The sequence below is a fragment of the Strix uralensis genome, chromosome 21 (genome assembly GCF_047716275.1).
Source record: "Strix uralensis isolate ZFMK-TIS-50842 chromosome 21, bStrUra1, whole genome shotgun sequence".
Taxonomy (NCBI): domain Eukaryota; kingdom Metazoa; phylum Chordata; class Aves; order Strigiformes; family Strigidae; genus Strix; species Strix uralensis.
The window spans coordinates 3,368,044-3,390,938 of NC_133992.1; the positions used below are offsets into that span (position 1 = coordinate 3,368,044).

The 22,895-nt window shown below is 52.1% G+C and overlaps 1 protein-coding gene across 2 annotated transcripts in view; it reads right to left on the minus strand.

Annotated features, from left to right (window-relative positions):
• Positions 1–20,416, minus strand: part of WHRN (whirlin) — a 57,201-nt gene extending 36,785 nt beyond the window's left edge. For both annotated transcript variants that reach the window (XM_074891552.1, XM_074891551.1), the window contains exons 1-2: positions 19,779–20,416; positions 1,702–1,917 (exon numbers count right to left, since the gene is read on the minus strand). In XM_074891552.1, the coding sequence (XP_074747653.1) occupies positions 1,702–1,917; positions 19,779–20,378 (816 nt within the window). In that variant the 5' untranslated portion in view covers positions 20,379–20,416. The remainder of the gene's footprint in view (positions 1–1,701; positions 1,918–19,778) is intronic.
• Positions 20,417–22,895: the final 2,479 nt, after the last annotated feature.

Genomic DNA, 22,895 nt, shown 5'->3' on the forward strand with positions numbered 1-22,895 from the left:
GCTGCCCAGAGACAGCCGGGGCACCCGCCATCCCATCTCCTTGGGACTGACGGGAAGGGGCTGTCTGGGGCCACGCGAGGCTCAGGCACGGGGCAGGGATGCGTGCGTACAGCTGCAGGCTTGGCAGCATTTCACGTCGATCCAGAGCAAGGACTAAAGGAACACTGTGCAGAGAAACACTTCCTACCTACAGCTTCAAAGAGTCGCTGCCTGCTGTATCAAGGTGACACGGAGTGGTGGGGGGTGGGGGACACCAGCAAGCCAGCAGCGGCTGCTTTTCTCCTTAAAGTAAAAATAATGGGCCCTTCTCCCTTGTGGCCCACATGAGTATTCTATCAGCAAACTGCCTCATTCTGCATTAGATATTTTACCCCCTCTGGCTGAGACGAGAGGCTCCAGCTTACAGATCCCTACACAGCCTTTCCAGGCAGAGCTGAGGACATTTTGGGCATACAATCAAAGCGCTGGGGACAGTCAGAGTGATCTCAGGATAATAGGATGGAAATATGTCACGGCTCCAAGCAACACTGTGCCTCTGTGTCCTGCTCACTGATATGACAGTACGTTGATATCCCAGGAACGCCGGTGAGGCAACACCATGTCCTGCTTGTACAGGACAAACAGGTTTCCTATCCATCAACATGGACAGAGCGAGCAGAGTCCACCCCTCCAGCCTATGCCTCACTGCAAGGGCATCTGAGCACTGTTCCTCTGCACCTACAAGTCTCCAGGTCTGTTTGGGCACAGGAAGCATGGGGGAGAAGAAACATTAAATCCCCGAGATCAGATATTGTAGCTTGAACATCTCCTCTGCTGGCTTCACTTATAATAAGGCCTATTTCAAAGGAGGACAGGCTCACAGTGAGAGAAGAGGACTGCGGATTAGATGTGCTGATATCCTTCCCTTTTTGTCAAAGGCCTGAGATCCAGGCCCTGCTGGAACGGCCAGCACTGGCCGGACACCACCAGCTCCCCAGGTACCTTTATGAAAGCCATTCCCTTCCCTGCTCCTTTTTCACTTGCCAGGGCTTTTTACACAGGCGCTGCTCAGGCCCTTCCTGGCTCAGCCTGCCCCTCCCCACATGGAAAAGGAAAATCATCCGGTTTATTTTATAGCATTTTCAGAAGAGAAAAAATGTTTTGTTTCTTTACTTAGACAAAACCACTAAGAGACCCAAGAAAGCCTCATGGAAACACGAGGAAAGATCTGAAACGCAGGAAGAAGGGCAGTAGTGCACTCTGAGATCTAGACCTCCAAATCCATGAGCCCTCCTGAACATAACATCTGTCAGCCTCTCAGTGACCGTGTTGGCACCAGGCCTCCACCACAACAGCAGCCTGTTCAGGAGAAGCCTGAAAAGCAACTTCTGGTTTGACTGCTGCTCCTGGCAGGACCCTCACCACCAGACAAGTCTGCATCTGGATAATACCTTGTCTCCAGCTCAGGTTCTACTTGTGTCAAATGGGAACAAAGCCAATCCATCCTGAACTACAGGACTCGTCAGGGGAGACAGAGGAAACCTACAGACCAAGGGAGAAAACCAGGATCCAGTGTATCCTAAAAGGAGAGACAGGCTATCCCAATGGAGGCCAGAACCACATGAAGGAAAAGCACGTGGGGAACGAAGAGGGTTGGCCCCTACATGGGAACAGGTAACTGCAGACAGGCCCCCAGTGCTGTGGCTGATCCCCCTTGCTCACCTTTTTCTCATCTCCCTCTTGCAGGAGCTGGAGGTGGCTCCTCTTCTCGCCGTCCTTGCGGAGGGAGCTGTGCTGGTGGTGTGGCAGGCCCGTCGGTGGGGACACGCTCCGGCCCTGCGGGTCCACCCAGGTGTAGATGTGGTTGGTGACATAACCCCCGGGGATGCGGCCCACCGAGTGTACAGACAGGTTCAGCTTCTTGCAGCCTTTCAGCACCTGGAAGACAAGCCAAGGTGAGGAGGGAGTTAAAGCCTATGGAGGGGGAAGGACAATCTGTCTTAGGACTCTAGGGTGACACGGCTTTGCTCTTCCTGAGGTTGAATTATCTCAAGCTACTCTGCAAGCACGGACTGAATGATTGAGCCACATAAAAAGCTAGTGAAAAAGCTGGGATTTTTCTATTCTCTCCTCAGCTGCAACGATGTTAAGGCAAAGCTGCTGCTGCTGACAGAAAAAATACACTCTCCCCATCAGCCAGAGAAAGAGCAGAGTGAAGCAGGGTATGGGAGACAATGTGGGTAGTGACATGCAAGGAGGAATCCCAGTATGAGCTGAACCCATTTGGGATTTTAGGCATTGGAATGGGCTGCCCAGGGCAGGGGGGGAGTCCCCATCCCTGGAGGAGTTGAAGAGTCGGGTTGACCCAGCGCTGAGGGATCTGGTGGAGTTGGGAACGGTCAGGGTGAGGTTCATGGTTGGACTGGAGGAGCTTCAAGGTCTTTTCCAACTGAGATGATTCTGTGATTCTGTGAACCCGCGACTGAGCCTTTTCTGCAGCTTTGGAGAAGAGTCAGAGCAGGACAGGGATCAGTGCTGGAGGAGAGCAGCACTGCTGGTCCCCAGAGCTCTGCCCCAAACTCTGCCATTGGAAAATCTCCTGATGCCTTCAGGGACATTGACAACGCTCCCAGAAATTCAGCCTCTGTTGCCATTTCATTACCAGCTGCCTTCCCCAGCACAAGCAGTCAATTAATGAGTACAATAATCACTAAATATATCCATATATTTAAAACAGCATACAGAGATGACCTTGGGACCCACATAAATTGATCTGCAGTTGCTCCTCTGCTCCTCCAGCTTCCACTGTGACAAGCTGACACAGGTTTTACAGTAAACTTAAATTAACATATAGGAGTTCTCCCTGGGGACAGCTGTAAGTGTTGATCCCTTCTGAGGCCTCAGGAACATCAACGCTCTGGATCTGCTCTCAGAAAGTAGGTGCTTTGGGGTCTTTTTCCATATATACGTCCTTTTTGATGAGCTGCTCCTGCAAGGTCTCCTCTCCCCACTGAGCAGAGAAGCTGCGGAGCAAAGCTCGTGACCAGGAAGCACTAATACCAGCAGCTCTTTGGTAAAGAGTAATATTGTCAGGAATACTGGGCTGGCTGGATCCCAGCTCTGACCTGGCAACACTCCTGTCCCTCCCTGCCAGAGCTAGAGAGAATCCAGCTCGCCAATTCCCAGTTCAGCATCTCCATCACATAGAGCAATTTGGCTGCAAACTTGTCACATGCTCCCAAGGTCATCACGTGCCTGGAGAGCTTAAACAAGGATTGCAAAACCCAACAGCCCCATCAGAACAACCGCAGAGCACGTCAACATCCTGTGCTGCTCACTAACTCCAGCCCATCCCCTTAGCTTTGCCAGTCCCTCAGACACATCGCCCGCCACCATCTCTTCTCTCCCTGCGAGCACACGGAGCCCAGCCTGGCTGGCAGGCGGGCAGAGGTGCTCACCACACTCCAGTCTTGCTGGCATCAACCCCAAGACTCACTGGGATGATGGAGCTATGTCTGAGCCCGCTGCCCACCCCAGGGTACCGCTCTCAAACAGGCACCATGGTGTAGGGGCCCATCCATGCTTCAGGGCACAGTTCAGCTTCCCAACTCAAAGCCCTTTCACAAGCTGCCACACAGACAGGCTCAGCATGATCTGAATCCACGGCAATGAGCCGGGGGTGGCAGGGAGGCTTCTGACCTTTCCTAGAGCTACCAGTGCAGAGTGACCCCCATGAGATGGGGTACAGCCCCCTGCAGAAACATTCTCCATTCATCCAAAGTAGAGCCATCTCTACAAAAACCTCGTTTTGGAGGTTTTGCATAACATCATTTACTTAGGTACCGAGACAACAAACAGCACTGACAGCCCCATGAGCAAAGTCTCATTGTTGAAGGAGGCTGCAAGTCCTCATCAAGCACAGGCAAATGATGAGGATAATCAGAGCTGCCCAACTATGCAGGGTTACAGTCCTCCCTTTACCACAGAAATGCCATGTGATCCAAACTGATGCTTTGCACTCCCACCCTTTTTTCCCCTCTAAATGAAAGAGCAGGCTCTCCATTTGCACTGATCCTGGGCATTCCTCACCTGTGTATGTTTATACAGTGCCTCAAAGCCAGCTGCTGAATGTCACTGTAATTTAAGGAAGGAGCAAAGAAAAAACTCAGAGCTAAGGCTGGGTCAGGAGCACACACAGGGCCCTCCACGAGCTGCTCTCTCCCCACATACACTGCCGCCCCATTCCTATGCAGGTCTCTCTGGGACTGATGCAGGGATCCTCTTTCCTCCCTTCCTCATCCTGGCAGGGGAGGGGGGACCAAAGATAACCCTCTGGGGTTTCTACCCCACAGGAGAGACACCAGGCGTGGGAGAAGCAACGACACGTGGGCAGGGCTCCTGGTTCCATGCCGGGCACCTGGGAGAGTTCACAGCCTGCCCTGAGGACAGGGCAGTGGTGGTTGCTGAAGGCTGGCAGCAGGCAGAGCGCTGGCTGCTCCTGTCCTGCCTCGGCTAAATGTCATCCCCTGGAAGACCAGGAACAGCAGCAGAGCTGCTCTCTGGAGGCACAATAAAGTTTCCAGGGATGAAAGGCCAGAGATTTACAAGGGACTCGTTATGTCTTCCTGCAGTTCCCTTGACAAGGCCACCAGGAGATGGGAACTCAGTCAACAGGGAGATGTTTTATGCATGAAGGTGACAGCAGAGCCGGGAGGCGAGGAGAGAGCAGCCGTCTGGCTGGAGGCAGCAGGCTGGGCCCAGCAGCCTCAGGACCAGAGGAGACACGAGAGGAAGGAGCGAACAGAAGCTGGTGGTGCCCACCGGGATGTTGCTGGTGTCAGTCTCTCCCAGCAAAAGGCAGAGCTGCAGCGGGCAGGCTGGTGACACTCTGTGTAGTCCTTTATACATTTGCTGAGGCCTCTCAAGTCCTGAGTGAGTGAAGCAGTTTCCTGCCCAGCACAGTGTTTCTCCCCCAACACATCCCCACTGCTAATGCCTACTTAAGAGCTAGTGCAGGACTGTAAGGGTACCTCCCCGGAGCCTTCCCTATGCTTAGGAGCCCTTCAGGACACAGCTCTGCTGGCCTCCTAGCCATCCGCGCTGGCAGGTGACCTGCACCTTTTAGAGACCTTTTGGGTGACCACAGGTGGGGGAGGACAGTGACACCCACAAAGGACTCACCACGGTGAGGCAGAGTGGGACCATCCATGCGGCTCAACGATGGTAAGCCACCGATACCAACCTCAGTAGCTGGGCAGCCCAGTTACCTGCTAAACACACTCAAAGAGACAGTGCTTGCCTCAAGAAACGCAAGTGAGAAAGAGCAAGCAGAAAGGGGAGAAGCAAGGCAGGAGGCGCCTTGTCCAAGGTGAACCCACAAACCCCTGAGAAAGTAGGTGAGAGCCCCTCTCTCTTGGCATGGTGTCACATCTGCTCGGTGACACAGCCCCTGCACGTGACTGTCTCCACGCCTCCCACTGCAACTCTGACCTGCTTTCCAGTGCTGCCTCTTACAAGTCAGGCTACACCTCAGCTCCCACCCTGCCGGCAGCAGACAGCCCCTGCCATCACATGCAGCTTCCGTACAGCCGCCATCCTCACTGGTTAAACTCACTCTTCCTCAGCTTTATAACCCACGACACAAGTAAACCCTTCACCCAACTAGAAGCTGTAGAAGAGCTACAGGCCGTTGGCCACCCCCAAACCACACAGAGCTTGGATGTACATACTGGCAGGCAGATGTGTGTACTGTACACAGATGCGGAACACACCATTGCAGGCACCGCTGAGGCACTTCCAGTAAAAAGCAGGAGCTGTTTAACAGGACACAGCAACACTATGGGACCATTTATGAGAATTAAACAGCTGATTTTTTTCCCTAGAAGATGGTCTCCCACAGCCCTGATTCAGCATGGCCTTCAGGCATGCGCTTAAACGAGCAAACATTTAAGCTTCTGCCTAGATCATGCCTAAGTACAGATCTGAAATTCAGTCAGTGAAGCCCATTTGTAAACTGAATCTGTATTATAATCTGAGTTTATTTATAAGAATAGAGTTTTGACTTGTGAGTTTGCATCAATTTGAATAGATTCTTAACTTTTATTAATTTTAGGATAAGCCTAGGTTTGTGTCAGCTCACAGGGTAAATCCTTCTTCAACCACAAGCACAAATAGCCTGAGGAATCCCTGCTTTTAACCTCCACTAGAAGCATGTCTGCTCCAGTAAACCAAAGTACAGCTCCTGTCTGAGGAAGAGGCCTAGCACAAGAGCTGGGGGTTGAGGAGCACAAAGCTTGCTCAGCACCACTGCGTCCTCCCTCTGGACACCACAGTCTTGTCAAAAATCACAGGAACGTCAGCACAAACCACTTCATCAACCAGGTGACCACTAACGTCAGTTTTGTTCAAACATTTGAGCTTCCAGGAAGCTTTTTGTTCATTAGGCAGCCATCAGGTATTTAAACTAAAGCTGCCATGGCTATGACAGGAGACGAGAAAGGAATCAGTGTTTTCCCTCAGATAACAGCACTGCACATGCTCCACAATGAAGCACAGCAGGCACGGGAACAAGATCTGGCACAGACCTATGAAACCTTTACACATCCACATACTGAACTAGACTTTAACAAAGCACTTGGCATGCAGAGCTGCAAAGTGATGAGGCATCAGGTGAGCCAAATGGGAGAAGCTTCCATCGTACGTCCAGAGACAGAAATCACTATCAGCTGCTTTGGTGAGCTCCGAGGGAGCAGAGCTACTATCCATTTCCCTGCACGGGAAGAAACACTGCACTTCCCCCTCTGTTTTCTTCTGGCTTTACTGAGGCTGGTGCATCTGTTCATCTCCTGGTTTGTGAAAGTGCCCCTCCTGGTATCTGGGGAGAAGTCGTCTGCTACCCTTGGGGAAAAGAGAGGAAGAACGATGGTCCCAGTGGTACAGAAGAGACCTCTGGAAGAGGATCTGCTGGGAGAATGCCGTTCCCTGGGAGCGGGGCAGTGGTCTTCTGGCGACATGCTGGGCCAGCAGCCCATGGAAAGGGACTGTCTGCATTGCACAGCCTTTGACTCACCTGTTCCATCCAATATACAAGATCAACTCCACACTGACCTGTGGGGCTCCCAGAAGCCTACAAGCCAGCCAGTGCCATCCCCAGCACAGCTGCCACACCAGCAGAGCCAACAGCCTCTACTGGCCTTTCCTATTTACCATCCCTGAGCTTTGACAGGGTGTAGCCTTTAGAGCGTGAGCAAAAAACCTCCAGCCGTTACAGATCCTGCCACTAACTCCTGTCACAGTAAGTAGCTTTCCATTTTTCAGTACCTCAGTTTGCCTGTACTGAGGCTGACAAATCACCCGCTTTTGGAAAGAATCCTGAGACAGCCCCAACAGCAAGACCCCTCCAAGTGGTTCATCCAGATTTTCCACCCAGGCACAGAAGACAGACCCAGGAAAGCTTTCTCACAAAGCTTGTGGTATATGAGACAGGTGCCCTCAGCTGCTCCTCCCCTGCTCCACCCCATTTCATCCCTTCAGTTCTGCTAATACACATTTCCATCAGGCTCTCCACAGCTTTCAGAGTCTGGTTGATTTGACATCCCAAAGAAGTTTGTAGGTAATTTTCTCATCCACTGAGCATGATTATCCAGCACCTTTGGAAAGTTAGCAGCACATGATAATGACTCTCTCCTGCCAGCTGTTCTTCAGGTCATTATGAAGTGCTTCAGGAGAAGCCTCCCTCTGAAGGATGCTCCTGCCCCAACATTGGCTCCTATGAGGAATCCGAGCGACCACCATTTGCCATAGATTTCTTAACATCATCTTGGTCCTGGCAATTTTTATTGCTACAGCAGTGGGATACAGAGTAGATTTAATGGGGCCATTTATGCCTCCTACTAAGGTAATGAGGTGCTGCCTACTGCTGCACTACCCCTGGGCCAGGATCTTACCACCTGCTTTACAGTCGAAGCAAGGCTAGGCCTGGGTAAGCCAGAGTGCTTCATACAGCACTGCTGCTCTCCAGTTCAGTATGCAGCTGTAGCTGGGTGCTAGAATACCCAAGGAAACAACTTCAGAACGAGAATGGAGGTGGAAGTCTTGCCTCTAATAAAAGAAAGTGCTTTGGGTGTAGAGGTGTTGCAAAAATGGAAATCATTAATAGCCATCCAAGGAGGGAAGAGCAAAGGCTAATGGACTGAGCTGGAGAGGCAACGAGTGTCTCTGCAAGACCGAGGACACTGGTGCTCGGGGACGATGGCAACTGCATTACAAACAGGCGACTCAGCAGCTCAGCAGGGTGGAAGGTTTTCAAGCCAAGGATGCGGCACCAAAGCCGTTCACCACAGGGAGAGGAGGCGGCCAACGACAGGGCATCAGAGAGCACAACAGCAGCCGCTGCTGCTCGCCAGAGCCAGCTCCACTCATCTTAGCCCTGCTCAGCAGGAGCTTTGTTCTCCAGGGATGGGGTGTGGAGAAGAGTCCTGGCATCCCCTGTGAGCAGCCAGCAGCTCGGGAAGACTTCGTGCTGAGGGACAGGGTCCAGATACAGTGCTCTGGCAGGAGCACTGCCATGGGCTTCACTTCCCTCGCCCCGGTGGTACTGGGTGCTAAACCAGCTGGGAGCCCCAGGCCATGGGCGTAGCCAGTCCTGAATGGGCAGATCCAGACCAGTATCCAAGGGCAGATCCAGCCCTAGGACTCCTGATCTCTACCTAGCTGTCCCAGCAAGCAGCAATATCCTCTCCTCTGTTTTATTTTAATTTCATTTCTCAGTGTATTGTGTTTGCATGGCAAGATTTTAGGGGGGGGGGGGGGAGGCGCTACAGGGGTGGTTTCTGTGAGAAGCTGCTAGAAGCTTCCTCTGGGTCTGACAGAGTCAATGCCAACTGGCTCCAAGATGGGGCCACCACTGGCCAAGGCAGAGCCCCTCAGTGATGGTGGTGGCACCTCTGAGATAACATATTTAAGAAGGGGAAAAAAGTTACTTCACAGCAGCAACTGCAGCTAGAGAGAGGAGTGAGACTGTGAGAGAGAAACAACCCTGCAGACACCGAGGTCAGTGAAGCAGGAGGGGGAGGAGGTGCTCCAGGCACCAGAGCAGAGGTTCCCCTGCAGCCATGGGGCAGCCCATGGTGAGGCAGCTGTGCCCTGCACCTAGGAAGGTCCACAGGGGAGCAGAGACCCACCTGCAGTCCGGGGAGGGCCCCACACCAGAGCAGGGGGATGTGCCCGAAGGAGGCTGTGACCCCGTGGGAAGCCCACGCTGGAGCAGACTCCTGGCAGGACCTGTGGCCCTGTGGAGAGAGGAGCCCACGCTGGAGCAGGTTTGCTGGTGGGACTTGTAACCCCGTGGGGGACCCACGCTGGAGCAGCCTGTGCCTGAAGGGCTGCACCCATGGGAGGGACCCACGCTGGAGCAGTTCATGAAGAGCTGCAGCCCGTGGGAAGGGCTCATGCTGGAGAAGTTCATGGAGGACTGTCTCCTGTGGGAGGGAGCCCACGCTGGAGCAGAGGAAGAGTGTGAGGAGTCCTCCCCCTGAGGAGGAGGAAGGAGTGGCAGAGACAACGGGTGATGAACTGACCACAACCCCCATTCCCCATCCCCCTGTGCCGCTGAGAGGGGAGAGGTAGAGAAATCAGGAGTGAAGTTGAGCCCAGGAAGAAGAGAGGGATGGGAAGGAAGGTGGTTTTAAGATTTGGCTTTATTTCTCATTATCTTACTCTGATTTGATTGGCAAAAAATTAAATTATTTTTTCCCCAAGTGGAGTCTGTTTTGCCCATGATGGTAATTGGTGAGTGATCTCCCTGTCCTTATCTCGACCCATGAGCTTTTTCTTGTATTTTCTGTACCCTGTCCAGCTGAGGAAGGGAGTGATAGAGATGCTTCAGTGGGCAACTGGCATCCAGCCAGGGTCAACCTACCACACTCCGGGCTGGTGAGAAGGGGCTAACTGACAATCTGGGGACTAGAGGTGCTAATTACTGACAGACCAGGGACTACACAGGCAGCTTCTTCAGTACATCTTTCCCTGCTACCACACAGGGCATTTTGGCCATCAGGGACCGTATCTATGGCAGAGGGCAGAACCCATTTTCCAGCTGTTCTCCCTGAACATCAGGCAATCAGCAGGAATTATTTTCCAGCCCTATGACATTGGCTTCTCCCATACTGTGCATCCACCCTGGCCTCCTGGAATGTGTTTGCAGAGGCTCCCAACACCCACCTGAGCATGGAATTTTGGCCAGCTGCATTGGGCCCTTGGTGGAGACGGGGTTTATGACAGGTTTCCACCATTGTACCCTCCTCCCTTGTAACACTTCAGGTGCTGGTGCCTCTGCCCAGCAGCCTAGCTACTGCTCAAACATTTAGCACTTTGCCTTTCCCTGCTCCCAGTGACGTGCCACAGTGCCAGCAAGCTGGCACGAGTCCACTGACCTCGATTTTGCTGTCAGTCCTATTTATAAAGCAACAACAGAAGCGAGAAGCCCAGCACCTGCCCACACGAACAATACACTTCCCATGAAGCAGGTCACCCCAGATGCCTGCGACAAAAGGAAAAGCTTTTCAGGCCAGAGTTTTCACCTAACATAAAAAGCATGGGGCCCATGGAGAGAAGGGATAGGCTCTGGATGGGAATACAAGGGAGAACTTCCTTGGACATGCAAGTTGTCTTGTGTCCAGCGACTGCAGAGGTACCACCACAAAAGCAATGGCATAATTCATCCTGCAAACTCTTTGGGAAAGCGTGTTATTTGACGGGCATACTGAACCTAATCCATTTGCAGTGGACCATTAAATAAAATAATTCCACCTCCTTCATCCCCTCTGCAGAATCAGACAGTGCAGACTGCATCTCCATTTCCTTTCTCTAGCCATTTCAGGGACTTGCTACATGTTGCTCAGTGCTGCTGTGTTTCAGTCCAGACTCAGATGGAATTTGGCTGTCCCCCATCTATAATGCTTTTGAAGACTGTGGTATGAAAGGTTTAACACTGGCACCTCAGTGTGCAAGCACACCTGCTAGAAGACAAGCTTAAGGAAATAATTTAGTTGAATCTGGGGATCAGTGCCAAAACATTTAGCAGAGAAACAGTAACCAATTGCCTAGAAATGTTATTAGAAGCAGCAAGTGCCAGAAAGAAGGGCAGATTGATTCCAGAAGGCCACTGATCCCCTGACAACACTCTATTTAATTATCTATCAAGTCCTTTGAGAGTGAAGTAGATTGCTTAAAATAGTCAAAAAAGGAAACACACATCTCATGTAGCCAGTTATAACCTTTTAAAAAAAGAACAAAAACCCAAACAACACACAATGCAGCATGTGCTTTCCTGAGATCAAGACTGACAGCTGCCACCCTTCCGGAAACCCACCTGTGCCAGGCCACTTCTGCCCAGCATGTCTTGCATTACTGAAGGCTTTTCTCTCCTGCCTTCAGAAAACTCTCATTCTTTCCACTTCGAGGGCGCTGAAAGGTTGAAGGCTGGGTAAAAGCATCTTCCAGGCCTTCAAATATTCCCCCAGCAGGAACACAGATGTCAGAAATCAATGGCAATTAATCACCAGAATTCTGGCAGCCTGAATAAAATATGTGTCTCGTACGGATACAACCCACTCACTTACCTTCGCCACTAATGAAATGAGCAATCTATTCCAATTCATTCTGTTAGTGGGTAGATCACAGTTTGATACAAGAAGCATTAACTATGAGCCATCCTCCCCCTTGCTACAGAAGCAAGCTGCTTTCTTCCGGCAATAATAGACTCGCCAGAGCTGTTTGGCTTCTTGGGCTGCTCGGATAATGGACATCCAAGCACTCGCTCCATTTGCAAGCTGCAAAGGTCAGTGCGGAGGTTATCAATCATTGAAGCACCACGCAATTTTGCGCTAAGTCCCAAAAAAGTAAGGCACAGACTTGAAAAAAAGCTGCAAAATGGGAAAGAAATGCAGAGATACCACAGGAGGGAGGCAGAGGGAGCTTTTACAGCACGCTCCAGCACCATGGAGGGAATAATTTGCAGAAGTTTGTCTAACCGCTATTTCCTGCGCTATCCCGGGGTGTTCCTGCTGGACCCAGGTGGACTCAGGTAGTTTTAAGCTTGTGGGCTCAGCTAGACTGAGCAAAACCATCTCAGTGCCAGTGGGAATGATGAGGCTCCCCGTGTCTCTATGGCTGGGAGGGGGCTGCAGGGGCAGGCTTCGAGACCTTTTACAGGGAGATTGACTGAGCCCTGTCAGCTGAAAGGTTCCTCTGCCAGTGGAAAGGACAGAGCAGGAGACAGCAGGCAGAGGCACTACCTGCCTGCCCCCAAAGGCTTGCTCCAGGGATCCTCTGCAGGCAGGACAAATACAAGACTATTAGAGCTCCCACTACACACCTCGGTTAAGGTCCAGTTTGCCCAGTGCTGTCCAAATGCATAGGGAGAGATTGTCCCCTGCCCCAGACTGAGGTCTGTAGCTGTAAATAAGAGGCTTTGGATCAAGTGTATCCCCTCCCCATGTTGCCTGACAAAGCTCAGAGAACTGTTTCTGTGCAGAGGAACCAGGAGGCTCGTCTGCACTGACGTATGCAAACAGCTCGTCCCTGCGTGGGGAGGACGCGCGGCTGGGGCAGGCAGGAGCGAAGAAAACTGGTACAAGAACGAGGTGACACAGAGGCAGGTGGAGAGAGAAATAGATAGAAGGAGGGATGAAGGGAAGCGGAGGCACTCCAGATGGAGTGCTGAGTGAGAGGAACCAGAGAGAAAAGCAGTGGGTAAGACAGCACAGGGGATGGAGGGTGCGAAATGGCCTCCCTGTCAGGAAGACAAATGAGAACTGCAGGAGGCACAGTCCAACCTCTCCCCCTCACCCACTCTCCCAAGGCAAAGGTGACAGCAGTTTGGCTTTCAAGTAGTGGCACTTATGCAAATAAATGCAAATTGATGCATAATTATGGTGATTGCACACATTTAGCCCCAAGGCATCAGGAAGCCCATGTCCCTTTCACCTGGAAAGGTCAAATGAAATCTTAGCTCCAGGGCCTTCTCCCTAACCTCTCCGAGGGCTGCCACGCTCCATCCCAGCCCCAAGACATCAGCTCTGTCACCTGCCACCCCCTCAAAGCTGGTCACTACCCAGTGTATCCCTCAGGCAAGTCCAGCAGAATTTTAAGAACAGCACAAAACTCCACAAAGGTTTGTTTCAATGCAAGCCTGGAAAGCTGTTTGGGTGCTCTCTGGGGTGGGGGTTGCATGAAGGAAATCCAGATCAAAGCATCCCCCCTGCTTCCTGTTGTCTTCCCTTTCTGCTCCACACCAAACTGCTGAAAAGTATCATGAGAACCCCTAACAAGCCCATATTGTCTAGATATGGTTAGTTAATCAGTGGAAAAGCTAACTTTGAAAGAATCGAGGGGGGAATGAGCAAGACACTTGACTATAAACACCAAGGATACCCAGTCAGTACCTGCACAAAGCAGAAGCCCCTCCAGCCTTCCCTGCCAGCACACCCCATCCCGAGAGGCTCAGATGCAGCTTCTGAGCCCAGCAACAAGAAGCTGGCAGGAACAGAGCTCCTCCAGGCTGCCCAGGTCTCTGCTTCACCTGTATTTACTAAGCACTTGGTGGTCCGTGACAGGAGAATTCACAGAGCATCCAGTCAAAGGAAACTAAGCCAAATCATTTTAGCAGATGCATTGTCAGTTTAGGCGAGGGGATTTAGAGCCAAATAATTCTCTGAGCAGACGTGGCATTGAGGAAGGTGTCAGGAAAAATCCATCATCTTCCCTGAGGACAGAGAAACCGAGTAAAAGATATTTTAACTCACCAGTTATGCTGCGCACTAACGCTTTTGTTTTCTTCTAATGGACACTGGAAGGAAAGAAGCTTTTATCCTCCAGGTTATCTTATAAATTTCTCTACTGAGGCAAAACTGTTTATTTACAAGGAGCCCACTAAATAACATTAACGTTCCAGGAACTCAAGGATGCCCTTAACAATACAAACCCTGATGAACAAGCCAATACTGATGCCAAGTACTATCATCCTTGCATTATGAGGAGAGGGGAGATTAGGGACCTCATTCTGATCTTTTGCATCAGTATAATGTCATTTGATTTCATTAGAGCTGATTGTGATTTGCTGGTGTAATGAAGGGAAACAGATGACTAAGTAACTTGCCCACTGAGGGAAATCAGTGACAGAGCAGCAAATATAACCTACTCCTAACTCCAGTGCAACAGCTAAACCCACATTCCCCCAGATGCTCTCTGTACGTGCAAGCTCACCCCACTCCCAAGTTACACGTGACAATAATTTGATCAGCTCAGATTAGCTCAGTGACAGTGCAGCATCACCTCTCAGCCCCGCCGTCGGGCCCTCAGGACCAGGAGAGGTCCAGCGCTCGAGCCTGCTCCACCGCGCGTCATCAGATCTGCCTGCAAAACCAAGAGCATCACTTGCCAGATCTATCGCTGTCACTGCCGTGAGTCCTTCCCTTTAAGGAGCACTAAAACTAATTTAAAATGCAGATGCCTCCAAGTTCGAGAGTGACCTTTTTCCCTCCCCCTTTTTCCTAGAGGGAGATCCTGGTGACTTTACACTTTCCACCCTCTCCTTCTGAGCTCAGCTGGCTACAGAAGATAAAATGGAAACTGTTTGCAGGACTGAAAAGCAGAGCAGAAGCCTATGGCATTGCACAGCACCTGTGTTTTAAGCTCTAGGTGCTTTTTTGTGTGCAGTTCTTGGTGTTTTTCGTTTCTAAGCAAACCAGAGACCAAGGAATAAGTTACCACTCTAACTATTGAGGTAGATGCTAGTCACATCCTCCTTTTCCATGCTCCAGCTACCTGAGATCCCTTGGGAAGGGGAGAGGTTTCTCGCCTCTGGATCAGTCAGTGACTTCTAAAAATACAAAGACAGAGAAAAGCAAGCAGGCACTTAAAGGAACAAGCCTGATATCTTTACAGAATCAGGGGATCGATGTATTGCTTTCACTCCTCGTTCATCCCAACCATGACTGTGTGTGTTGGCCCACAACCACGCACAAGTACTTGCAAGTGTTAAAAACCAACCAAAGAAACCAAGCTGCATTCATTCCCACTAGCTGTTACAATGTCTGTGCAGTACAGTGGTGATTACTGACTACAGCAAATAAGCAGTCTCAGATAATGATAATCAATTAATTGGGCATCACAAGAAACAATGAAATGAGATCTGCTTTCTTGTAAGCTGCCTGGAAAGTAAAATTGCTCTAAATATGCTTCCAAGGCTCAGGGCTGCATGTCTCTTCCATCATTTCTCAGCAGTCTTTTAGCAGTACCACAAGCGCCCTGAGCACAAACAGCTGAAGCCCTTTCTACCTCGTATGAAATATTACAGCCTCTGAAGAGATCACCTTGTTTGCCATCATGAAAGTCCAAATGATTAGAACAGAACAGAAAAAGAATTTTAATCTCCTTTAATTATTTTTAAATGCCCACTTGACACTATCAGAGCAGGAGACGGAGAGGCTGGTTGGGATGGAGTGACAACCTCTGCCTGAGCAGAGAGCGGTGGCGACTGGGGGTGTGATTCCCCCCCATGGCAGGGCTGCAGCAGGGAGCGACCCGCAGGCGGAGGGAGAGCTGCAGGCTGGCAGAGCGTGGTGCTGCCTTCCCAGAGCTCTGCCTCATCCCTAACAGCCCTGCCCCATCACAAGCCTTCCCCCGGCCCCAGCACAACCCACAGCTTCTCTCCAAAGCCGCTCTGAAGAACCCAAGACAGTGGACTTGAACTACTCCTGTTTCTTCCGAATAAACGCAATGTGAGTCCATTGACTTTGGCGAAGCTGCTACAGATTTACACCAAGATGAAAGAATCACGCTCCCTAAGACCAAGGCATACAAATTAGTCTACTTCTGGCGATTTTGATCAAGCTCATCCGGATTTGCCCAGCTGTCAGCATGAATAGAAAGACACAGCAGGGCAAATGGTGGAATCAGTGCAGCTCTTTTGAGGCTGGTGTAGCTCATTAAGCCAAATCCTCAGTCAGGAATGATCTGTCAGTCATGATACTTTACACTTTCTCTCATCCCCTTCCTCCCTAAATGATTTAAAGGGCATAAAAAAACCTACTGCAAAGCAACAAAAGGGAGCGTAAGCTTAATGCAAACCCCAGAGTAGAGGAGAAATACCTCCCTGTATAACGTTTTGATGGTCTAAAAAGCACCTCAACTTTAACCGCTCTGGACAAAATATTACAGCTTATCCCTAGAAACTTTCAGCACGACTGCTACAGTATCAACCGTGTACTATACAGCAAGGCTGATGACAGCCAAGCCAGCTCTAAAAATATGACAGACAATACAAACTTCTTCACTTACACCATAATTCAGAGTACGGTGATCTTTTGCTAAAGTGCACTCTTGAATGCTGGAATGATAGAGCTATAATTGTAATGGAGTCATTTAATTTTGATTTGGATGAAACAGCGAGCACGAAGCAGACAAGGCATAAAACTTCGCTACTCAAATAAAGGTTAAGAAGCTGGTCATTAAGTGAATTGATTTGGAGTGCTTAGGTAATCTTGTCATTTAAGTCAGAATTCTGCTTTTTATCTAATTTACACTAAAATACCTACAAACCCCATTGCACTGGTCACAGGCCACCAGTCAGTTTTCAGCTAGGACGGCATGCAGCTCATTCCTTGCTCCTCTTTGCCCAGCGTTGTGGCAGTTTTCAGGCTCTGAGCAACGCCTGAAAATACATGGCAGAAGACAGAAATTGCTCCTACTGCACAGTCGGTGACTCTCTCCTAGAGAGGAGTGTGGGACACAGCTGGGGTACACCTGCATGGCCAGACATGCATGAGAAGGCAGCAACTGAGCTATCACGACTTGTAAAATGAATGCAATAACCACTGTGTGAATGCTCTTACAAGACTGCACAAACAAGTTAAGGCTACGTATTTATTCAGTGCTTGGTCTGAACGGCTGCCTCACTGCCCATAATCACAGCTGGGCATCTCCGAGCACCCTGACAGACAGAAAGTTGATTTCTGGTTCAATAAGTAAGTTTGTCATGCCCACCCCGGAGAGCGCAATGTGCCTGGGAGCAGGCCGGGCCAGCAGTGGAAGAGCCTTTCCTGATCTCTGCAATCGTCTTGTGCCCCCAAGAACAAGCTTTGACAACATCTCTCACAACACATTCTGAATATTAAGAATAACAACGCTGTCCTAGACAGACAGTTTCTTGCTGCAGGACAGTCAAGATGGAAGCGCAGCACAGGAACGTGCTTCTTCTCAGACAGATGGAGAGACAGACCATCACTCCACGGGCAGAAACGGGAGCTGTGCTTGAAGCAGACAGCTCCTGACGGAGAGAGTTCACCACATCTACTCCTCTAAAGCTGGCAGACAGTGTTTGGGAGATGGAGCCACGCAGCTGTGGTTTTGTATTAAGAAAGACTCTCTCTGCTCACCTTTTCCCCTCTCTATTTGATCCCAAGTACAGCGTACGCATAAATTCCAGGACCAAACCCAGCTGTGGTACAAGGCTGTTTATCCAACACTTCTCTCTCCATTGATCCACTACAGGGCAGACCAACAGACATCAGTGAGGTTTGCTCTGCTCGAGGAGATGACCACAGCCAGAGGCCTTTGCCGAGCTGTTAACACTTACATCAGGACTGAGCCCGAGGTCCAGGTTTCAAGGAGAAGAAGATAACACGGGGTCAAGCCACCCTGTACATCACCACCCCTTGTCCCTGCAGCTCTGACACTCTGGATGATGTCCAAAACATTAGACTGAGGTATTTATATCTTAGCCCCAGGGAAATCCTCCCAAGACTGCCCTTTAGCATCGCTGAACGCAATCTACTCTTCATTTCCCCCCCTCCCAAACACAGCAGGCAAGGACAAATTAGCACTTGCTTAATTTTAAAATCTCCAAAGGAACTATTACAGCTGTACTGTAAATCACTCTGCGACTCTTCCCAAGGAAAGTGTTTCTACCAGCACTATGTGGGTCATAAGCCCTTCCCAGATGTAACACCAGCGCAGGAGCTCTAGAAGATGCCCGCAGAACTGGGTGTGTGATGAAACTGTTGTTTAAAGAAGTTCAGCTCACAAGCAGATAATTTCTAAGCTTCTCTTTCCTATGAGGATCACATTAACACAGCTCTTGTCACAGAGCAACCCCTTGGCAAACTGCATCCTACAGGAATTATTTCTGTGCAGGAAGCACTTAGTTTCACTCAATATTAATAGTGTCTAAAAGACATCACGTACATTATATTAGAGAACAAACAGAAAGTGATGTGAATTACCCAGCAGAGTGGATTGAATTAGAGATGAAGTCATTTAACAGACCACAGCATTCCTGACACCTGGTTTCTACCCATCCCAACGCCATAGCCAAAATACTTTTTATTTGTTTTTTGCAATCTTCAGAGCACAAAATTGCAGACTAACTTCCAAAAGCTTACACCATTTTATTAAGAGGTAAAAAAAAAAATAAAAATAGTTTCTACAAATCTTTTCTCTGGTTTCAAGATTACCAGGGACTCGTTTCCCATTTCCAGCCGGGAAGACATGCCCTTGCCTGGGGCACAGATTTAAAGACGGGGCAGGGAACGGGCAGGTTGGCTGTGAAGAAGCTGTTCAAAGCCGTGCAAGATTAATGCACTGTCGGAGGAACGCACCACACGAAGCAGGCTGCGAACAGAAGCGCTTTAGCTTATTATGGAAGAATTAAAGCACAAACAGCTGCAAGACAGTCTTGTCACCCCAGATCCCAGCTCTCCACGCGCTGCCTACAAATAATTGCTGCCCTAAAAGTCGCTTCTCCAGCGCAGTGGGTTTGTGCCTGGCACTCCTGCGCCACAGGGACGCCCTGAGCTGAGCCCACCGGCCACAGGATTATCTCGGTGAATGGTCCTGGGACACTCAAACACGGAGTTTGCCTCCAAACACTGAGCTTCAGGTGAAAATCCCACAGTTCATGGTGCTCCCCCACCCAGCCTTACATGAAAGCTTTTATCGATAGCACCTCTGCTGTTCCGTACTACAACAGGTCTGCGGGGCATAGGGAACGTGCTGTGCTGTTGTGTGAGAGCCAGGAGGGGATCGGGGCTCTGCTCCTGCTTTGGGCACTGTGCAGTCCGGGGGGGGGGGATGTTCTGCTTCTCCGTGCCTCAGTTTCTCCACCTTTAGGAGGAGAAAACACCGTCTAGCGGCTAGAGTACGTGCCTTAAAACCCGGCTCAAGCACATTTCCAACTTCCACAAGCCTCCCAGGCTGAACGGACGGCACAAGCAGCACTGCTACGTTTCAGAGTCGTTGTGATAAAAAAGTATCGCTCGGCCCCGAGGGGACGAACCTGCGGCGCCAAGAGCCGCCGCCGCTGCCCGGCGGAGCCCGGCAGCTCCCCGCCGCCCGCGCTGTCAGCAGCCAGCGCTATTCCCACCCCAAACTTTCCGGCGCCGCTTCCCGCACCGCCGGCGGGACGAGCCCGCTCTGCCCGGCACGGGGCGAGCCCGAAGCCGCTCCGCCACCGGGCTGCGGGTTTGCAACGGCCACGTCCCGGAGAGCGGGACCGGGCGGTGACCCGGGGTGGGGGGGATCCCGTCCCACCGGCTGGAGCGGGACGGAGCAGCGGCCAGAGCCGGAGGGGGCGATGCCGGACGGGGCGCACAGCGACAACACCCGGGGAAGGGGGGAGCGGGGCGGGGGCGCCGGGACAGGCACAGCCGCCGGCTCCGGAGCGGCAAAGCGGGACGGGGCGCGCCGCGGGGATGGAGCGGAGCCCGGGACGGGGCGCAGAGCGGCCGGAGCCGGCTTACCTTGACGGCCTCGGCGTGGGTCACCCTGTCCAAGGACTTGCCGTTGACACCCAGGATCTGGTCGCCGACGCGCAGCCCCTCCCGCTCGGCCAGCGAGCCCGGCTCCACCAGGGACACGTAGATCCCGACGCCGTGCTCGGCCCCGCCGCGGATGCTGAAGCCCAGGCCCTCGTGGGCCTTGCTCCGCCGCAGGGTCACCTGCCGCAGCTCTCCGGGGACCACCGGCGGCGGGGCGGGGGCCGGCGGGGGGCGGCCGGGCGGCAGCAGGTAGGGCCCCTCGGCGGTGTACTGGTCGAAGAGGAGCTGGTCGGAGCGCGGCAGGACGAGGCGGAGCAGCGGCAGGAGCTGCCGGCGGCGGGGCCCGTCGAGGAGGGCGCGGAGGGAGCGCACCAGGTCGCAGACGTTGCGGCGGCCGTGGTAGGCGTTGAGGCAGAGGATGAAGCGCTCCCGTTCCGCCTCGCTCAGCAGCGCCGTCAGCGCCTGGTGCAGCCGCCGCACGTTGGCCGACAGCGGCCGCGGCACCGGCCCCGCCGCCGAGCCCAGGGAGCCCGAGGAGGAGGAGGAGGAGTGCACCGACACGCCGTCCAGGTCCGCGCTCATCGCGACGGCACCGGCGACGACACCGGCACCTGCCCGCGCGCTGCTCGGCGGCTCCCCAGGAAGTGACGTGCCCGCCGTTGCCGGGAGACGGGTTATACAGAGCGGCCCCGCCGGCGGGACCGCGCCCCCCCCCCCCCCCCCCCCGTAACACCCCCCCTCACCCCGCCCCAGCGCCCCGCCCCCGCGGGACCGGCAATTAGCGCGGCCGCTCATTACCGCGCCTCGCCGCCGGGGGCACCGGTTGGACGGGGCGGTGTCAGCCCCGCCCCCGGCCCCGCCCGGGCTGAGGCCTGCGCGCAGCTCATCGCAGGGGTGAGCCGGGACCGGGGCGGGAGCCGCAGGACGGGCGGGCAGCGGCGACGTGAAGCCCTTCCGCGCCTCCTCCGGCTCCCGCCCGCCCGTAGAGCGGGGCAGTTCGCTTTCCCCGGGGCTGTCCGTCCCGCCGGAGGCTGCCGCAGCCCCCCGGGGTCCTGCCGCCCCGGAAAGACACGGTGGCGAGCGGGGGGACTCGGCTTACAGCCCGGAACAGCCCGCCCGGGGCACACGGCGCCCGCGGCTTGGCTCGTGTCACTGGTTCTCCGTTGCCCAGTGTGCCAGGCAGCGGACTGTCCTTAAGCACTGGTGATTGTACCTGGTAAGTTGTAGCGCTGGCAATTGTACCTGGTAAGTAAGTTGTAGCACTGGCAATTCATCCACTCAGCCATGATTCAGCAGAGAACTTCAGTGCTGGCTTCATTTTAACCACAAATCAATGGGATTTAGGTACGTGAATTACTGACGGGGTGCTGAAGCAATTTATGATGTCGGGCTTGGAGTCAAACCCAAACTCCCTGCGATTATCCCCCTTCGTTTAGCAAACACAGCCGCCCCAGGGAAGTCCGTCCCCGCAGGGATCCTGGTGATGGAGATCCAGCGATGGAGAAGCTGGCAGGGCTGCAGGCACCCAGGGTCGCAGCCCGCCGCGTGGATGGGTGGGATTCGGGGCAGCACAGTATTGCCTGGGACGCTGCCACACACCCAGCCACCCTCCCTTCTGCTTCCACAGCCCTAACTTGTGTCTTCAGATCCAGAGGTGAAGCATCAGGATTAGAAGTCAGTGCAGAAATCCAGGGACTACTTTTCTGGTTGCTGGATGAATTATTTCTTACTACATGAGGTTTTAGCTTCTTTTACATCTCTGGAGCACTGAGCAAAGACCATTTTCCATCTCAGTCACTCGAAATCTTTCTGTCTTTGCTGAAGTGCCTTCTATCTGCTGCAGTAGAGGAGGATTAAACCTAATTTATCAGATCCATCTTGATAGCAATAGAATTCATTTTGTTCATGGATATGATGGAAGAGCTTTAACAGCTGCATTACAAGTAGTTTTATGTATTAAAGCTTTGTTGGAGCATTCAATGCCTTGTTTAAAACAAAACTAAACAAAGTAGAATGCTAATTGAAATTCGGCTTCTAACTGTGGGTGATAAATAAGCAGATGGAGCAGTCAACATTACTGGAAAAAAGGGACAATATAGGACAGAAAAGTGAGTAAAAACAAAAACACACCTACATCAGCCAAACAAGAGAAGGGCAAACAAGGTACCGCATGCTTTTGAATTGCACTCAAAGACAATTTTAGTGCTTAGTACCCCGCTCAAAGACTCCTCTATTTAAAGTACTACTATTCCTGCAAGTGCAGTATCTGAGCATCTCCAACCTGTTTTTATCCTACGAGAAGACGCCAAGTGTGTTAACACAAGCAGAGGCAGAAAGAGCCGCTCCTGCGCTGCGCTAGCTCCAGACTGGAGCCGTGCATCCGCCTCAGCAGAGCACGGCAGCGCCCAAGCCACAGCCACCACGGGTGTTCGGTGACCAAGGCTGCCCAGCAGTGGCTATATCCCTGATATTTTGACCACTCTTCTGGAAACTATCACAAAGCCTGTTTCCCGAGCCTAAGACAAGTTCGATCCAATGCTACCCGACAGAAAGGGGCACAACATCCACATGAGTAGCTGCATTTGGAAATAATTCTGTTTTCTTGCTGCTACTACAGCCCTTGCCACGGGAGGCTGTTCAACCTTGGGCTGCCCCATCCAGCTGCTACTTGCCATGGGACAACTCTGATGTCTGGATGTGATGCCTCTTCCAGCTTCTGCTCACAGAACACATACAAAGTTTTAATCTCCAGACGTTTTACAGATTGAGATTGTTCACACATTGTGCAAGTTGGATCTTCTTCATATACTGTCCAGCCAGGGACCCCCACTGCTTTTTCTTTGGAGAAGAAAGGAACCTCAGCTTTGAAGTGAAGCTGATTAATTTCTAGGAGCTTTATCCTTTCCACTGCCTTAGGCACTGCTTTAGGCACACCGTTGAGAGAGAGCCTTGGGCCAGAGGGGAAAGAGGGGGTTCATCCAACTCTTGGGCACAGGAGAGTTCCCACACCTGAGTAAAACCTCTCAAAGCTTTCTCACACAAGCAACACTGCTGAACAAATGCCTCACAGCAGCTCGCCATACCTGTGTAGGGCTGCTT